At 37.1% G+C, this 19,806-nt stretch overlaps 1 protein-coding gene across 4 annotated transcripts in view; it reads left to right on the forward strand.

Annotated features, from left to right (window-relative positions):
• SYNE1 (spectrin repeat containing nuclear envelope protein 1) overlaps positions 1-19,806 on the forward strand; it is a 373,011-nt gene that overhangs the window by 314,528 nt on the left and 38,677 nt on the right. For 3 of the 4 annotated variants that reach the window (XM_087718281.1, XM_087718279.1, XM_087718280.1), the window contains exons 126-129: positions 268-423; positions 4,661-4,819; positions 5,249-5,415; positions 11,775-11,937. In XM_087718281.1, coding sequence (XP_087574407.1) covers positions 268-423; positions 4,661-4,819; positions 5,249-5,415; positions 11,775-11,937 — 645 coding nt within the window. Of the gene's footprint in view, positions 1-267; positions 424-4,660; positions 4,820-5,248; positions 5,416-6,767; positions 6,935-11,774; positions 11,938-19,806 lie in introns of those variants that run through there. The other variant, XM_087718282.1, reaches the window with a different exon arrangement.

Raw genomic sequence — 19,806 nt, forward strand, 5'->3', positions numbered from 1 at the left:
ACTGTATTGTATAACACTGCAGATATATGCAGTATATCAGGGCCCACAGAAAAAGGAAATTCTGATATTCTCTTAGGTGGAAGCAATTAAAAGGAATGTACATTGAAGTAAACCAAAACAACAAGTATTCTTTTTAAAATAAGCCTGTAAACTGCTTATTCGTTTAGGTTTTTTTTTTTCTTTTTTGTTCTGCAGTACTGTACAAAATTAAAATAAATAAATATTTATTTCTATATACACTTTAAAGATTTTCTTTCTCCAAAATAGGAACTAGAGAGTGCCGCTGAGGGATGGACCAACGATCTTTCTCATTTGAACTTATTAAAGGAGACCCTGGGTACTTTCATTAGTGCAGAGGACATTTCGGCACTCAACGAACGTATTGAATTATTGCACAGACAATGGGAAGAACTATGTCACCAGGTACAATAATATTGCCTGCCAAAAAAAATACAAAAATAATTTTCCTGTTAGGCCAGTCTGATTTGTGCAGACTACCAGACAATTGCTGAGTTACCCCCTAGTTTAATGTCTGAAACATTGGATTTAAATATGATAAGCCTGGATTTGAATGTTCAATTAACTAGTTATATATAATTCTTTAATCTTCTTAGTTGCAATTTGGGATATATGTAACAAATACAGGATCAGAGTGCCATTCGTACTAGAATACTGCACAATTATAAAAATCTTAATATCACAAGTTACAAGTCAATTGATAAAAATTTTCCTAAGTGCCAACTCTCCCCACCCAAAAACCTGCCCCAACAAATCTTGGTTTGTGTTCTTAGCAGAAGAAAATATGACTTCCTGGGTATATGAAAAAAAAATGGAACTTCTTTCAGCCTTTTTTCAACTTTCCACTAACTTGATTTCACTTTAAATACATTGAGACACTCCAGATGAATAGATAGTAAAAGAAAAATAGATGCCTATATTTTGCTGATGTCAAAATTCTAAGCAAGGGAATCAAGTCCTTGCTTTCTATTAAGGTTGCTTTTTCTATTTATAAATATTTAGCTGCTGCTTTGAAAAGTATAAATATCCGCCCAAAGCTGTTTCATGATGCTATATTATTCCTTTGCATTCTGAAAGCAAAGAGAAACTCCCCATTTGCATGAGATTTCACCTAGTGTATTTGACAATGGAATCTTATTGTTGACTGAATTTTTGAATCCAGAAGAAACACTGTTGAAACCTTTAAGAGAGATAATAGATATATTCAATTGTTCAAAACAAAGCTAAGGCACTTAAAAGCAAAACATCTGAATATTCTGAACATTCTCAGAATGAAGGCAGTTGTAGTAATTAAAAACTTATCTGTAAGAAAGAGATGCAAGAAGAGCCCTAAATTTCACCCGTTCATGTGTTAAGAAACATAAGATAGAAGATACATATATAAACACAAAAAATGATAAATCAGGTAAACATCCTGGTTGTTTCTTTATTTTCTTATTTTATGCCAAACTAATTGAATAATATATGAACTGAGTCCATTTAATTGTTCTTTCAGTTTGGTGTCTAAAATCAGGAACGGGCTAGTCAGTCATTTTTAGGCCTTTTCACTTTCTAAGATTCACAAATATACCTTTCGACCAGTAGGTAGCAGCAAAGAATTAAAATGTTTATATTTCTTGGCTGGTTGTTTAACTGCATATCATATATGGATCAGTTACATGAAAAGACAAGCAGACAAACACAACTCATAGAACCTAAGTTTTCATATTGTATATTCCCGAGCATTCAGGAAACCCGGGAAGCATAGTTAATATCAGGGACATTTACTTTGCTCATTGGTCAGATGACTGCTTGATCAATCCCTTTACAAAGAAAAAAGAAAAAAAAAGTTTCAGGCACCAGGAACTTAAGCCCCACTACAATCAATCGTGGACTAAAGGGTGGACAGAATGACACAAATTAGAATGGCAAGATTGCTGATACAAAGCATGTCATTTCAGACCACCTCCCTGTCACTCCCATGCAATAGGGAGTATATAATAATATATACAGAATATTAGTGAAAACCCCAAGCATGAAACCTGAAGCCATCCTTAGACCAAAGAAAGATACTGACATTCAGGCAAAGAGGCATGTGGAGATGTGCTTAGGTTATCCTTGCACCAGCCCAAGGAGGAAATTAGGAAGTATTTGTTTTTCACCACAGTTGGCGGTTGTGTCATTGCTTTTAAATTGTATTAATACGATAGCTCTGATTCCTTGTGATTGGGGAGGCTATTATAATTCCTACACTTTAAAAAGGAGCAAAAGATGATCTTAGTAATTAGAGATGGATAAACTTGTTGAGTGTTGTGAGTAAATGATTGTGCCATATTTATATTGGAAATGCAGGTGGTCCTCATTTAATGGTACTTATGACTGATCTTTGCACTTATGCCAGACACTCTTTATCTCTGCACACATGTAATCATGACCGGGCACTTGGTTCCCTACTTACAGTTACATATTAAATGATGAGTCACCTGCTCATCGTTTGCATCCTTCTTTGTTCTCACTTAATAATGGGATAGGATTCACTTAATGACAGCAACCAGAAGTGTGTGAATTTCTTTTGCAAAGCAGTATAGTCATATCACATTGTGCTTTAAGACCACATTGCTTAGTGATGGAAATTCTGGTCCCAATTACCATAAATAAATGAGGACTACCCATTAGAAATGCCTTTACTCTGATTGTTTAAAGAATGACAGATGGTTTGATTCTTTTATTATTTCTCTTTATTTGTATCTGAACTTCAGTATCTTACTATCTTGACTTTGTCGTACCCTGTTCTAAGTCTATTTGGATTGGAGTGTGCTATGAAAGTTTGTAAACAAATAAATATAGAAATGCTTTAACTTTTGTATAAACACCTTCACTAAGAGTTTAGATTTCATGCTCTATCATCTACTTAAATTGGCCAAGAAGAGCATTCCAATACTGTTTATGTGTTCATTACACAAACCTTAATTGGTGTTAGAAAGGACTTAACATTTTTTTAACAGGGAACACTTGCAAATAAACTTATTTGGTTGGATATATTTTTTGAAGGCTCAAGAGACAGAATGCATGCTGGCTATGTTGGAAGGTGGGCGATGGGGACATAAATAAATATTTTTTTTATGCTGCACACACTGAACAACTAATTCCTTATTTCTGATCTTGAGGCATTTTTACCTAATTGGCTCACCAGTTGTTCTCCATGCAATAGAGGAGTTTAGTTCCACAAAGAATTAAAATAGTTTCTTAATGCTGAGTTGTGGAAAAAAACACAAAGGAAATTAGAATCATTTGTATCTTGTTTTACATATCTAAATATGGGTTGTGGTCATTCTTTTAAGCATTTCCTTTCTCAGTAAAGGAAATACATAAGCTGAGAAGGAACTGCAATTATAGAAAAGAAGAAACAGGTGCAGTAAGTAAAGCTTAGATTGTTGAAAATGTGTGTATGTATGTATGTATGTATGTGTGTGTGTGTGCATGTATATACGCATACACACACACACACACATTTTAATATATATACCTACATTTTAAGATTTAAGAAATCATGTTATACATTTATTGTAAGGACATTTTGTTGCCATTCTTCTATTACCTTTTCAATTGTATGTCAGATATGATGGGATCAGATGGAACCATCAGACAGTCTAAATCTATCTTTATTACAAGCCATCCTTCTGGGCTTGCAGGATGCTCTCTGTGGATGGCCTTCCTCAAATAGCCTTCTAGAAATTGGTAAATACTTCGTTCTTTTGAAGGCCACAGTGGACCGATTGAGTGATTATGGGTGACAGTAACCTAATCTGTTCTTTTAATTTGTAATTCATTTAACATGTCATTCCTATTTCATGTGGGGGTTTTATTTCTGTTATCTGTATCCACCTTCTTGGTCACTGATTAACAAACTGAGCTAGGACTAAATCACATTAAAAAATCAAGATATACTATACATATGAAATAAATTCATCAATATCTGAGTCATTTTTAGGTGATATCACTGGATGCAAACTGTTTAAATACTATTGCAGTAACGTTTTTTTTTTATCAGTGGAGGCCACATTTTTTAATTCAGTTGCCTACCAGGTTTGTATGCTTAGCATTTTTTTTAAGAGCCAGTTGGGTTGTAGTAAAACAAATTAACAATATCAATAGCAACAGGATTAAGAAATCTGATCTCATTGTCTTAGAATTTATTGCATTGGGAAAACTACTTCAAAAATAGTACGCCCTTTTTTTTCTTAACGGCATAGGTATTAAAAGATGTCTTTGTGACTAGTTGCAGCTCCATATTTAAAAGTAATCTCTATATTTATGTGTAATCTGAGATGTAAGTGTAGTTGTCTAGGCTGTAGATATATCTACCTGACTGTCATTATATGAGGTACACATTTATCTGCAACTGATAAGCCTGAATTTTATCTTTATCTTCCTCTGGAACCTTATTGTGTGTTGGATAACTTTTTTTATTTGTCTTTCTCATTACAATTTGGCCAAAAGTAACCTAAGATTAATAACCATTGTTAAGCTATTAAAGAAATCACATATTGTTGAAGCTTTCTCTATCTCTTTTAACTTCAGCAATCATCTTAGTGCAGGGTGAACATTATGCCTAATTTTTCTTGTTCTCATAATCTATCTTTCTTTCTGCACAACTTTAAAGGTTTCCTTGAGGAGGCAACAGGTGAGCGAGAAACTGAATGAATGGGCAGTCTTCAACGAGAAGAACAAAGATCTCTGTGAGTGGTTGACACAAATGGAAAGTAAAGTTTCCCAGAATGGAGATATTCTCATTGAAGAAATGATTGAAAAACTCAAAAAGGTACAAGGCTCCTGCTTTACTATTTCAGACCATTCCATAAATATTCTTAGTTTATCAGAACTGCAGCATGCTATCTCTAAGGAAGCTTTCAGTAAAATCTTGGCTATGATCCTGTATGGTATTTTATAATCTGGTGCTCTTATAAAGGCCACATTGGCTGGAAAATCTGGGTTTTATATTTCAACACACCTGAGTGTCACTAATTTGGCTAAACTGAACAATTTGCAAACTTGGGGGGGGGGGGGGGTTATTTCCCTGTTGTCTATGCATGTTAGATTATTACCTCCTATAAACACTGTCAAAATTATAGAACAGGGTGTCATGTTTAGATAGTATTTAGATAAGAGCAACCAAGCAACCATTTGTTGCTCTAAGGAGATTTTCTTAAGATGCTTACTGTGGTTTTTTTAATGTCCTTCTGTCATTCAGGATTATCAAGATGAAATTGCAGTTGCCCATGAAAATAAAATGCAGCTTCAGGAAATGGGAGAACGGCTTGCTAAAGCAAGCCATGAAAGCAAAACCCTGGAGATTGAGTATAAACTTGGCAAGGTCAATGACAGGTGGCAACATCTTTTAGATCTCATTGCAGCCAGGTATATATGCTATGTATGTTTGTATGCGTTCATGTGCTTAATGTAATTCTGATCTTGGTGGATTGCAAGTGGAATATAAACACAAGTACTAACAAAAAAATAAAAACAAAACAAAATAGCCTAACTTTCATGTTAAGACCCAGTCAGAAAGAAAGTTTTATAGTGAACTGTTTACAGAGATTGCACTTCAGTATTTACAAAATTTTTGCAAAATGCCCTGACTCTCAACTCTAGAACAGGATCAATCCTTTATTCTGCCACCATCAGAAGAATAACACCACTTGCACATCTGAGGCATCTATAGAACGTTACCTGTTTTTCAATGATACTTAACCATTTGGTTTCCATTTAATTATTTTATAATTTTCTGTGATTCATTGGTACCTACAATTTTGCTGTGGCAGAATAAACCTCTTCTGTAAAAGATTTTCATGTCAGGGTTGGTTGCAAGGGCCAATTCAAATAGATTCATTAAAGCCGGAATTGTTATTTTTTGTGGTACTAGATAGTTCCTCAGGATGTGGGTTTTCAAGCAAACAATACCAGATAGATAGAAAAAGGTAGAAGAAGATAGAAAAACTAAAGCAGTGGTATTTAGACACCATGTTTTTATCAGTCTGTTGTGACTGAAAGGAAAATTATACTTAAGACACATTTATAGCTTTCCATTTTTCAGCCATTTAACATTATAATAGAACGCCTTCAATATAAATAAATATTAACTTTTTCATCAAGAAGATAACACCTGTTAAATTTAAATACAGTATACCTAAGTATACTATTTTAGTATTGTTTTATTAAATAAATGCTAAAATTAACTTGTTTAACATTTATTGATCTGAAAAAACCCAGTTTGAATGATGGATTGTTATTTGTATTCTACTATTTTCCTTTACTTTTGTACCGTTGTCAAAGTTCATATTATAAATAACTTAAAAGTTACTTTAGATGGTTCAAAAATCCCATTCCTTGTTACTTTCAATGCCTTTGGTGATGCCTCCTAACAGCTGGAACTATTCATAAAAATTATAAAACAGGAACAGGAAGTCCATATAGCACTCAGCAAAGGAACAAACCAAACAGATATCCCACTTTTTATTTGATTACACCAGCCAGGCACACTTTTTCCTGGCTTGCCTTTTTGGACAGGTTAGTCCACAGCTGCTCAGAATTTATAGTGGACACTTTTTTACCCTTCCCCTCCTCCATTCACGGCCTACATTCCTGAAGATCACCCTGGCACATGTTGATGAATGTAAGTTTTATTTAGAAACATGACCACTTGTCACGCAGCTTAGTCTCATGTTATCAGGCAGTGACTTACCAACTTTTGTTTAGAGGGTCAGCACTGTTTGCACAGTACTGTAAAGTACAATTTCCAGTAACAATTGGATTGAATGCTCTTAATTATTGTCCTGGAAAATTTAATGCTGGTGCTGGTGGATTTACATGCCCTGAAAATGGCAGACGATCACAGTGTGGATTCAGATCTTCCTGACTGCAATTGTGATGTGTCAAGGCAAGCAAAGTTTTGAAACTTTTATTATTATGCTTTGTTATATTGCTGTTCCTAATAAGAGGGTTCCTAGTAATGAAAAGATCCATGAAAAATGGGCATGAAAAATAATGGGCTCCATGAAAAAAAATATTTCTACAATTAAAATATGCAAATTACAACACACAGGAAGATACATAGAAAATGCATTTGAATGTCAGACTTTTTTCCGCTATAAATGTGGCATGGAAAAAGGATAATGTGGGGAATGATTTTATAGAAATATTTCAAACTCTACAAAAAATTAATGTTAAAAAAATTAAAAAAGTTTCAGAAAGTATTTCAAAATTTTACTCAAGTTAAACAACCAAGGACTTTTGCAACATCCATATTATTTAATATTAAGAACAATATTTTGGGGGGTTGTTTTCTGTTTATTTCATTAAGCAGTGTGACTACAATTTTTGAAATTACCTTTCTTGCTCCTTTTTAAAGAAGGTTATTATTAGCAAACAGCTGTCTTATTTATTCATAGTTGTGACTTCATGGTGCATTATAGTGCAGTTGAGTCATAATATATATTTTCAATGACAACGTACTTTAAGGTTTACATATCTGAAATTTTTTTCATAGTATTGAATGAACAATAATAAAGAAATAAATTATCCCTGCATGTATTTTAAACTTAAATATGTTTTCAGTACTTAATTTGAGGTAATATATTTAAAATATTAATTTAAAGTTAAGAATATTTATCCAACAATAAAGATACTGCTAAATAATTACCTCAGTGTGAAACTGTAAGTTCACAGTTTTAAAAAGTTCAACAGATCTACTGCAGCTATAGATTAATCTTGCTAAATTTAGACCTGATGTGCTGATTTCAACCTGCTCTTTTTGGATGTTGGGTATTTTTTAGCAGGAAAAGAAATCTTCACCAGCTTCTTGAAGCAATGTGGTGGGAGATGTTACACTTTGCTAAGAAAGTTAGCTTCTGTAAATATTGTTGCAGTTTTATCTGAGATGAGATAGCTTTTGCCTACAATGATTTCTTACCATGTTTGCATGATTGTATATCTTTTCAGTTGAAATGAATGTATATTTTAGTGAAACTGTAGGCTTCCAAAATAACATTCACTCAAGTACAGTAACTTTTGGCAAGAGTATGCAAGATGAGTATCTGACTAAGACTCAAAATATGTTGTTACACTAACGTGTTCATTTCATGAATAAAGGACTGTTGACAGTTCTGTTATGATAAGTGTTTAGTTTTTCAAAACCAGACGTATGTTGAAGTAAACCACAAACTTTGACACTTTGATACTAAGCAAAAGAGAATTACAATAGGAAGTTAGATTGAATTACTGTAGTTAATTTCTGAGGGGGAGGGGGTTACCAGAAAGAGAAGAAACACATTGCAGAAGTGTGCACAGAAAGAAGCACTGCTTCTCTTTTACTAATTTTGGCCCAAGCATACAAAAAAAGCGGGAGAGCTTATTTTCACACACTGAATGATATTTTTGAATGATGGCCTTATAATTAATTTTAATAGTGTCTGCATCTATATAAAGTCTGTGACTACAAGATGCTATGAAAGAGGAGGAAATTCTGCACAACAAGATTGAGATTGAATTGGAAGTGGATTAAAAAACAATAGGCTGCAAGATGACATAGTAAAAGATGTTACACTGGACATCCAAAAGATCTTAATAATTAAAAGGGATATACAAACACCAAAAATGAGAGTGACCTGGATAATTTTCCTATATGGGATTTACAAAAGAGGCTTGTTAAAAGGTTTGAAGAATTTTGTGAAAAGGGATAAGAAATGAAGTTTTTCATCATTATTTGAAAGGACTAAACTAAAGAGCAACGTTGATAGAAGTAAAAGGAAGGAATATAAAGTTGGTTTATTTGATCGTAGTTAAATAGATTGTTATCTCAGAGATGGGACATGGCAGGAGGGTAAAAAGAGATCAATTATTGTATTTTAAGAGAAGGTGATAACTTACTAAAATTGTTTATATTGTGATGAAAATGCGAAGTCACTTTATAACCTAGTTCTTTTTATTCACTATATTCTTATTGAGACAGCTTCAAAAAGCTTAAAATAGCCATAAACAGTTGAACAGTCATATTAGGCACAAACATTGACTCCATGTTGGGAAAAACTCAGGTCTTCCAACCCTTTTGAAAGACAGGCAGGGGCTGGGTCCATTCGAACCTCAGGGGTAATACGGAACTGATGGACTCATACCTTATCAAACAGGTATAAGACGTCACTTCTTATACCTCTGCATTTTGTACGAACTGTCCTCTAACTCTATCATGACAGATGGTCTGATCTTGTTGCCCAGTGTAAATGCTAAGCAAGAGCAGCGAAAGAGTGATGCCTTCCATAAAGCAAGAGCCAAGGGCTAGACATCTCCCCACCGCCTGCAACTTAATCCATTTCTAGTGGAAGGAGAATTACTACAACACTGTATATCCAACCCTTGAAGTCAGAAGGATCAAAGGCATCAAAGCTGCTCAGTGATCAAAGAGAACCACTCCCAAGTCTGTCATAGATCATCCATAAATTGAGTTCGAGTTTTGAGTTTCATTTTATTTATATGCCGCCCTATTCCCGGCGGGACTCAGGGCGGCGCACAAACCCAAAGAGGGGAAGGGAAAAACACAAAAACTACAAAGTACAGGGCATTTAAAAACAACCAACAACAACTCATCGACCCCAGGCCTGCCGACACAGCCAGGTTTTAACGGCTTTTTGGAAGGCCTGGAGAGAGGTGAGGGTCCGAATCTCTGCGGGGAGTTCTTTCCAAAGGGTCGGAGCCACCACAGAGAAGGCCCTCCCCCGGGTAGTAGCCAGATGACATTGGCTGGTAGACGGAACCCGGAGGAGGCCTACTCTGTGTGATCTAATGGGTCTTTGGGAGGTAATTGAGAGCCGAGATGGCGCAGTGGTTAGGGTGCAGTACTGCAGGCCACTTTAGCTGACTGTGATCTGCAGTTCAGCGGTTCAAATCTCACCGGCTCAAGGTCGACTCAGCCTTCCATCCTTCCGAGGTGGGTGAAATGAGGACCCGGACTGTGGGGGCAAGTTGCTGACTCAATTTGCTAAAAAATTTGTAAATCGCTTAGAGAGAGCTGAAAGCCCTATGAAGCGGTATATAAGTCTAATAAATAAATAATTGGCAGCACGCGGTCTCTCAAGTACCCAGGTCCAATACCATGAAGGGCTTTATAAGTGACGACTAGCATCTTGAAGCATATCCGGAGACCAATCAGTAACCAGTGCAGCTCGCGGAGGATAGGTGTAACGTGGGTGTACCGAGGTGCACCCACAATCGCTCGCACGGCTGCATTCTGGATGAGCTGAAGTCTCCAAATGTTCTTCAAGGGCTGCCCCACTAATATGATTAGTGCCATCTCTGTACTATGCCCAGGCCTGCAATTCAACTGAAAGAGATTCAGATAATCAGTTTTCTTTAGAAACTTCTGGAATTGCAATCCAATTACTTTCTCAACAAACTTCCCCAAAAAGTAAAACTTGAAAAAGGATAAAAGTTTTCCAACACTCTTTAGTCCAACAATAGCTTATTGAAGATAGGGCAAACCACCACCAACTCAACACAGATTGAATTCATCATCCTATATCTCAAGGATGATCTTGTAACTGCTTGAATCACCTCAAGATCATCTCATGGGAGGCCTTAACCAACTAGGGAAGGACATGAACTTAAAATGCAAGTGCCATACTGACAAATCCAAGGACCCCTGTCCAATCCCTCAGGACTAACAAGCACAAACTCTTCCTAGGTGTCAGACCATATGTCAATCAACTTTACATGTCCTGCACAGCTGGAGTGATAATAAATTCAAATTCTTTTCCAGCAGATACTTAACCCTTCCATTCTCCATTTATTTATTTATCACATTTAAATGGCCACCCAACTGATGGTAACAGCTCTGGGCAGTACTAACCTTTCAGATTGTTTTCTTACTCATCTCTTCCTAAGGACTAGGCGACCTTAAACAAGACCAACACTTCAAATGGCACTCCAAAAATAAAATTAAAGTAGAAAATGATGATGTTTTATCACTTTTATTTCTACTGTGTAATCCTTAATAAATATTCTTCCTGTTATCAGAGTTGCTCTTTGTCCTTCTCCAGAGATGCTGTTGGTACAATATTTCTTCTGTCACCAGCTTGAAATTTTATCTGAGAATTAGGAGGGCTTTCATGATGTACACAGGGCACACAAACTTAATCAAGACCCATCACCAACCTCTCTTCCCAAGAAGTAGCTAGGGCTTAGTCAAACTGCACACTAGAAGATAAGGATCTTCTCCAGTGCCTTCTGAAAACTGAAAGATCAATTAGGCATCATATATACTCTCATAATGATTTAAGACCTATTTTGATTCTGATCCTCAGCAATTTGTCAAGTAGATTGGACTGAGATAGACTGGCCCAAAGTCACCTCAGTTTGCATGGCTGAGAGTAAAATAGATCTACAGTTCCCATTCTGAGTGCAATACTTAACCTCTACACCACATTGATTCTTCCATTCACTGGAAATATTGAACCTGAAGCACTCATTGCTAAATGAAAATTAAAAGAAGCCTTTTCCTATTTTCATGATCTAAAAGTAATTATTGTAAGCAATATTTTTTTTAAAATACTCTTTAATAGCTATCAATATTATTTTCACTTTTATCTATACTTGTTATGCTATGTTATTCATATCCATTCTAAAAAATCAAGACTACATAGATACTAAAAATTGTTGGAATATGTCAGTTAAAAAGAGAGATATCTAAAAAGAGAGTTGCTCATGATGTTGTCTGTGACTTTTAACAGGATGAAGAAACTGAAGGAGACCTTGGTGGCAATCCAGCAATTGGATAAGAACATGAGCATCTTGAGATCTTGGCTCGCCCATATTGAATCAGAGTTATCCAAAGCCATTGTCTATGAAACTTGTGATTCTGAGGAGATTCAAAGGAAACTAAATGAACAGCAGGTAAAACAAAAATGTGAGGTAGAAGAGCAATCAAAACAAAAAAAAAAATCCCCCCAAATGAAATACCCACATTTCCAAATGCATAATGGTGAAGGTGAACCAAGTGTGGAGCAGGTTTGGCTCTGCTGTATCCTGTGGTACAAGAGGGCAGCAAGGAAGATGCCCTTAAATTTCAAGGCAAGTGATGCTTTTAGCATTATTCTGGTAGAATCTTCTGCTGGCTTGACATCCAGTCAACATGGAACTGCTCACTGAGCCTGCCAACCAGAGGTAAGGCACTACCATATTATGTACAGAATGTTAGCTTCTGGTGTAATTGGTTTTTTATTGTTTGGAAGTGGAATATGATATTGTTAACTGCCTTTTATACAAATGAAATCTTCGTGTTAGTATTTCACAACTTTATAAGTCGGTGAGTTGAAAATGAATATTGTATTTGGGAAGGACAAATTATTCTTCCTCCCTTTGGCTGTTTCTACGTTATTGTTGTTTTTATTATTTTCCATGCAGATTTCAACTACCTACACAAATTTGGGTATATTGTTGGTAAAGTTAAGAGAGTAATCCATAAGTCTAATATTCTAATATTTATTCAATGCTTGTATAAAATAAAAAATAACTGATTTAAATCACTACCCAAGAACAGAATATTTTCCATGTATATCCACTGCTTTGTTGGATCTTGTGAAAAGAATAACATGGGCTAACTGAGGTGCTTGGAAATATATTCTTAAACTAAGCATTTTTCAGGTGCAAACAATCAGGACCATATATTAAGTTGCAGTTCAAAAGATTGATTGTGTTTCCCCGAAAATATAAACTACCCCAAAAATAAGCCCCAGCCTGTTTTTATGTGTGCACCTAATATAAGCCTTACCCTAAAATAAGCCCTAGTGAAGAGACTGGGTATTGCCAGAATAGGAGGCGGTGAGCGTGTGTGAGCCGACTGTGTCTTGCAGTAGCTGCAGCCCACACAGCATAGATGCGTTAAATTGCGGAAGCAGAGGCAGGTGGAAGGCAGGCAATCTGGATGAGCTGTGTGGGCCACAGGAAAGCTGAGCGTCGATGGGCCAGAGCAGCAGGCAGCTGCAGAAGGCTCATCTTCATGTAGTGACACCGGCAACAGACAGAGACAGAGGCACGTGGGGGAGAGACGCAATCCGATTCATTAGAAAGCCAAGCAGCAGTTGGGAGGAGTGGGGGGCAGCTGCAGGAGACTCATATTCACATCTCTCAGCTTGCCTGCAGCCTGTTCCACGTGTAGGGATCACCTGCCTATCTTCTGCTCTGCGCAGCCCCAGAGTGTGCTGACCAGGGGACCGGTGGGCTACAGCTGCTGCTGGATACCGTTGGTCCCTGCATGCTTGCTGGCTCTTGTGTGTGCACTAGTGGGTGGAGTGGCCAGCTGGGCTGATCACCCTGAAATCGTGTTTCCTCAAAAATAAGTCCTAGTGCTTATTTTGCCCCCCCCCCAAAAAAAATGACAGGTCTTGTTTTCAGGAAAACATGGTACTAAATTGTGACAGATAAGAGTTAATTGAATTCAAGAAGGGTTAGACTTGGACCATTTGTGGGAACATAGCAACTCTTAAGTTAATGACACACTTAACTCCATCCTTCTGCTCTTCTACAGCAGTACTTCTTTCATTGGCTATATAGTTAATGTTATAGGTTATGGGTCTTTTATGCAAAGGAGTTGGGAGGCTATATAAATTTGTGTAATACATACTGTATTTTTTGGAGTATAAGACATACCAGAGTATAAGACGCACCAAGATTTTGAAGAGGCAAAGTTTTTTAAAAAGTTCCCAAAAATGGGAACTTTCGCAAAAACAGGCCCATTTTTTAAAGGGGCCTGAATAACCTTTAGGAGGCTTATAGAGTACTCCTGAGGGGGCCCAAAAATGAGCAAAAAAATATGGCCCATTTTTCGCTCATTTCTGCCGTCCCCAGCCCCCAGGAGCACTCTGAAAGCCTCCTAAAGGCTATGCATGGCCATTTTGGTGAAGGGGGCGGGATTTGGGGAGGCAAAAAATGCTGTATTCAGTTCACTGGATTTTCAGCCTCTTTTCTGAGGGAAAAATGTGTGTCTTTTACTCCAGAAAGTACAGTAAATAAAATCTACTCATTTAAGTGTTCAGAATTGATTTTTGTTTATACTCTCAAATAATCCTATGTAAATAAAGGCTTTCCATACATCTACAAAACATATGGTTAGAGGAACAGATTTTTTTTTGCAGAAATGAAATCTATTTAGCATCTGATAGAGCTAGATATATCCAGAGAATTTGGATGTTTGTGCCTATAGTTAATTTAAGATCCTTCATTTTAAGTATAATTTATAAGTTGAGTTTAATAATGAATAGAGCAGGGCTGGGTTTCAACTGGTTCGCGGCGGTCCCTGCGAACCGGTTGGTCGCCGAACCCAGAAGTAAGTAACTTCCGGGAACGGCGAAGCCCCCCGCGCCTGCGCGCCCGCGCCCACTCCTTACCCGGTTTTGATGAATTCTGCGCTTCCACGCATGCGCAGGACACATACAGCGCCTGCGCGATCCTCCAGGAGCAGCTGGAGCATCGCACAGACGCTAGTACGCATGTGCGCGAGGACGCCGCCGGCCTCGTTCCAACCGAACCGGTTGGAACGGGGCAAGAAACCCACCCCTGGAATAGAGGTATATGAAATAATACCCTGAGAATATTTTTCCTAGCTTTAAATGAAGTATAGATTTATATTTAGATTAATAATGGATCTATCAAATGTATTGTGTTGAAACAGGGAATTCTAGTTTATCTAATTCTTAATGTCTTTTGATGTTAGATTTCTAGAAGTACATGATTCTTTAAGGACTGTTAGGATCTAGTATTAGAAATTATTTGACTTTTAAAATCTTATATTGATTTCACAAGTCACATATTCCTGACTTGTTTTGCTAAGTAATTAATTAATTACATTTCTAATTCCACACTGTCTAAAGAAGGTTGAAAAATGTGGGATTAGATTTACTTTCTAGAGTACTTCCTATCAAATTTAAAATGTTATAGCTTTGAAAATAGAGGCTCTTTTAAAATGTTATCAACTTCTAGAATGCCTAATTTGATTCTTTTCCATTCTAGCTGTGTATAGACCATTGAGAAATCTGTTTTATTATGTTTTGCTAACAAATCTTTCATTTTTAAGTCTAATTTGATAAAGATTTTTTTCCTTTTAAATTTGACTTCTCTGTATAATGCAATTCCCCTCTTATCACAACTTTCACTGCTTCCCATCTTATAGCAAAATTTAGTTTACATTATTTGTTTTGAAAAAAATGTTCAAGGAGTAAAATTCTTTCATTCAAACATCTAACGTTTACATATATCATAAAATATCATTTCTTTTACCTTGTGTCGTATAAAACAAATTATTCTGGCTTAAAAATATAAATATTTTGTTGCTTGCACCAGTAACAAAATTTCACCTTTCTGCGTTTCCCACCACTTATCTGAAATAGTATCGGTTCTACTGCTTGAGCAGGGAGCTGGTCTAGAAGACCTCCAAGGTCCCTTCCAACTCTATTCTGTTCTGTTAAGTTCCCAGCCTTGATATATAGTCCTTAGCTCAAATCATTTCCCTCCCTGTCCTCCCTCTCCTCCTGCGTTCAATTGCAAACCAACAAATCTACAGAGTTTCATAAGAATCATTTTTGAGCCCCTTCTAGATCTAACAGGGATTTCCCCCCTCCCACTCTGTCATCCCTTTATCACTCAATTAATCCACTTAAAGATGATGAGCTTGTCAGCTGGAAAGCTGACAGCCTGGGTTTGAGATCGAGTGCTGTGCAATGGAGTAAGCTCCCATTCTTGCTCTAGTTCCTGCCCACCTAGCAGTTTGAAAGCATGCAAATACAAATAGATAAATAGGTACCACTTCAATGGGAAGGTAACAGCATTCCATGTGCTTTGGTATATAATCATGTTGGCCACATGACCACAGAAATGTCTTCAGATAACACTGGCTTCCTTGGATAAGAAATGAGCACCGCCCACTAGAGTCAGACACAATTGGACACTTATAATTTTATTTTTATGTGCTTTCTTATATTAATTTTCTGTATCCCACTTCCTAAATAAGTTTTATCTCACCCATTTATATCTTAATTCTAATCTGAGCTAATATTTTAATACCATATAAGAACTTTTAATCTAAAGGGTTCATTTTGTATTTTCCTCCAGTTTGCTCATATTTGTGTCCGAATGCTCTCCCAGGGAGCTTCATTTTGCAGCTGTTTCTCCTTGGCTTCATCTCCAAGGTTATTCCTTGTCCAAGTACCATCAGAGAGAATCTTCTTCAACTCAGCCAGTTTCATTCGTAACCAGAATAATATAAATTGTTCCTATTCCTTGTGGTTTCAATCTATTATATTTAAATGGAAATTCCCATTTATACTGAATTCCCATTTTTATCAGCAATCCTGTAAGAAGCTTAAATGTCATCATGTTTTAAGGCAGTTCTGCTAATACCTTGATAAAACAAAAAATTATGTTTCCCCCCGTTAAATTCCTCCTCCAGCTTGTGACAAAATAATGTCTCTATGAATGTCTCTAATGTTTCGTCTCTAATGGACAAATATGTACTGTAAGAAATAAATTTTGCCTCAAAGAATTTTTGTTCACTAAGAAGTTTAATTATAATATTCCTTGGTTTATTCAGCTTCCCAAGCTTGGTATTTCAAATTCTGCATGCATGTACTATGTCATTTTCAGAAAAGTATAATTCTGTAGGAAATTGTTTAAATATTCTTACTGTGTAATCCATCAGATTGCCATTCTCAGCCTTTCACTAATACCTCTGATAGACAGGTTGCTTCATCTGTTATGATGATTAATGCCTGCCACAAATATTTGATATCCTTCTCAATCTTTTTTACACTGGAGGCATTTTTAATACTTAAGCCCTCAGTTTAATTATCTTCTTGAGCAATGTCTTGTATTTGCCTTAGGGTCAAATAATTGATAGATATTTATTGCAACATTTTAGAGTTTAGTGTTAGTTAGTTTGGAAAGGACTGTGTGAAACTGCTACTAAAGAATATTTTAAGATGCTTAACTTCAGCCAGTATACCCAAGTACTTAGTCTTGATAGCAATATTTCACAAGAGAAGCAATGAATGATCATTAATTGAATTTTAGGCCTTTTTCCACAAAGTATCACTGCAACATTAAAACAAAGGTCAATTAGAAACAGTACTTAAATTTTAAATCTCCACGATAGAAAGTGTCAGCTAGACAGAATGAACATAAATTTAGCTTGAAGCTAGCAGATTAACATGCTAAGAGTGTTTGTACAAATATTACTCAAGAAATATACACCCATTGAAATGACTTACATAGCTGTAGGTGACTTGTTACTAGTAGTATATAATTGAGGAACAAAACTAATAATGAATATGAGCCATAGACTTCAGCCTCTTGTCCAGTAACTCTATAGACCTGAATCATTCATATTAGCAATTATTCCTGAAAGTCAATACTGTGCTATAAAATTCATTGTGATCATATGAAAATGCCAGGAAGAAGCCAGTCTGTTGCATGCTGTGCTCATGATTCAGGATTCATTTGAATCTTGAGTTTCAATTTGCATGTCCTCAAAGAGAAGTTCATAGACTCTTCTTTCTTCTTCCTTCAAAGAGATTGACACCATTCTTAATTGATTTAGACCAGGGGTGTCAAACTCAATTTCATTGATGGCTGCATCAGAGTTGTGTTTGACCTTGGGGGGCCGGGTATGTGTCGCCAGGGGGAGTGGTCAGCTCAACATCCATTTTTGGACACGGTGGCCTCCTGCAACCCTCTGCCAACAAAAATGGGGCTCTGATGGGAGGGAACCTGCCATGATTTCCATTTTCGCTGGCAGAGGCACCATGGATCAATCCTTCACTGTTTCCAGGGCAGCACCATGGGTCATATCTAAGCATCCTGTGGGCTGGATACGTCTCACAGGCCTTGAGTTTGACACCCCTGATTTAGACTATTATTTTCCACTTTCAAATATGTATAATCTCAACTCACCGCTACATAATTTCCCCCTTCTCTTGCATATTTTTGTTCAGAGATTCTCAAACTTGGCCATTTTAAGATGGTTGGACTTCTATACCAGAATTAGCAATAGCAATAGCAGTTAGACTTATATACCACTTCATAGGGCTTTCAGCCCTCTCTAAGCAGTTTACAGAGTCAGCATATTGCCCCCAACAACAATCCGGGTCCTCATTTTACCCACCTCGGAAGGATGGAAGGCTGAGTCAACCCTGAGCCGGTGAGATTTGAACAGCCGAACTGCAGAACTGCAGTCAGCTGAAGTAGCCTGCAGTGCTGCATTTAACCACTGCGCCACCTCGGCCAGCCAAATATTCCATAGATTGGAATACCCAGAATCCTTCTGGTAGCCTCCATTGCTCTCATTCCCACTGATCACCTAGCAAAGTCACATGATACATAATAGTGGAGATTGTAAGGTAACAAGAACCAGCATTTTCAGAAGCATATGGTGCTATGATGTGAAACCTGTTTAGACTACTTTAAAAAAAATGGAAATATTTTTACTTCCCCTTTTCTACATACTTGGTATGCAGAAACAGATATAATTGACTCAAGAAAAGCCCCTCATTTGATTTTTAATTACCAATTAAAGTGAGTCAGCATTCACAATAATAATTTAGAACTGGGTACAATCTTGTCATGCCAATAGATAATAAACAAGAGGCATAATGTCAGATTTCCTGGTCCCACTTGTTTGCAGACATGACTACAATGGCTCCGTCTTGGTTTGTTTATCCTGTTATACAATTAGGAATACAGTTATTTTAAAATTAGCAAATTTTGAAAGCTTTTTCTAAAGTTTTGGTTTATTGATCCAGTTACACAATAGTAATTTCCTTCTGAGTAAAATGTGTATTAGATCATGCTGCATGGCATGCAGTGATCAGACACTGAAACAGAGATATTTTGTATGATTATTTGGTAAATTTAGAGCTGCACATACACAGTAGCATTCAAAAAATTCCCTGACAGCATCAGAAAGTCATAAACATTTAAATCATGTGTTTATAATCAAATGTGATTTGACCAGGAGTAGTATTCACTTACCTTCCCTACCAGTTCACAAATGTAAGCGCTTGCTTCGCTTGCCCATGCCACATCCACGCATGCACTCAGACTTCCGCACATGTGCTTTGGCTAAAAAAGTGCCTAAATGGGATGCCATAGAGCCGAGGTTGGGTGGGTGGGGCCACCCATGATTTCCGCTACCGGTTCAGGCAAATTGGTCCAAACCGGCAAAATACCACCTCTGGATTTGATCCAAAATGTAGACGGACCACCTGGATTACACTGTAAAGGAGACAGGATGAATTTTTATTTGTTATGTTTATTCATAATGACAAGTGGTAAAGTGGTCAGACTTGTGGCCCAGGTCTCCCCAGGGGATGCTTAGATCTGATGTGTGGGGCCACCCTGGAAACAGCAAAGGACTGGTCCACAGTGTCTCTGCCAGTGAAAATGGAGCTTGGGAGGGCCACAGGTTTTCACTGGCAGAGGGTTGCAGGATGCCATAGCTGTCAAAAATGGAGCCTGGAAGCCTGTTTTCACTAGTAGTGCACTCAGGCCACCACAGAAAACCCCCAACACAAGTGAAAACAAGCTGGCCACAACCCCTCCTGGCCACACACATCCCACCCACCCACCCCAAGATCAAACACAACCCTAATGCAGCCCTCAATGAAATTGAGTTTGACACTCCTGAGTTAGAGTATCAGACTAGAAACCAGCAGACTGTGAGATCTAGTCCATGCCTTAGGTATGAAACCATTTAGGTAGCCTTGGGCCAGTCAT

Source organism: Thamnophis sirtalis, unplaced genomic scaffold, assembly GCF_051295495.1.
Source record: "Thamnophis sirtalis isolate CommonGarterSnake01/CBP01778 unplaced genomic scaffold, rThaSir2_p1.2 scaffold_6, whole genome shotgun sequence".
NCBI lineage: Eukaryota > Metazoa > Chordata > Lepidosauria > Squamata > Natricidae > Thamnophis > Thamnophis sirtalis.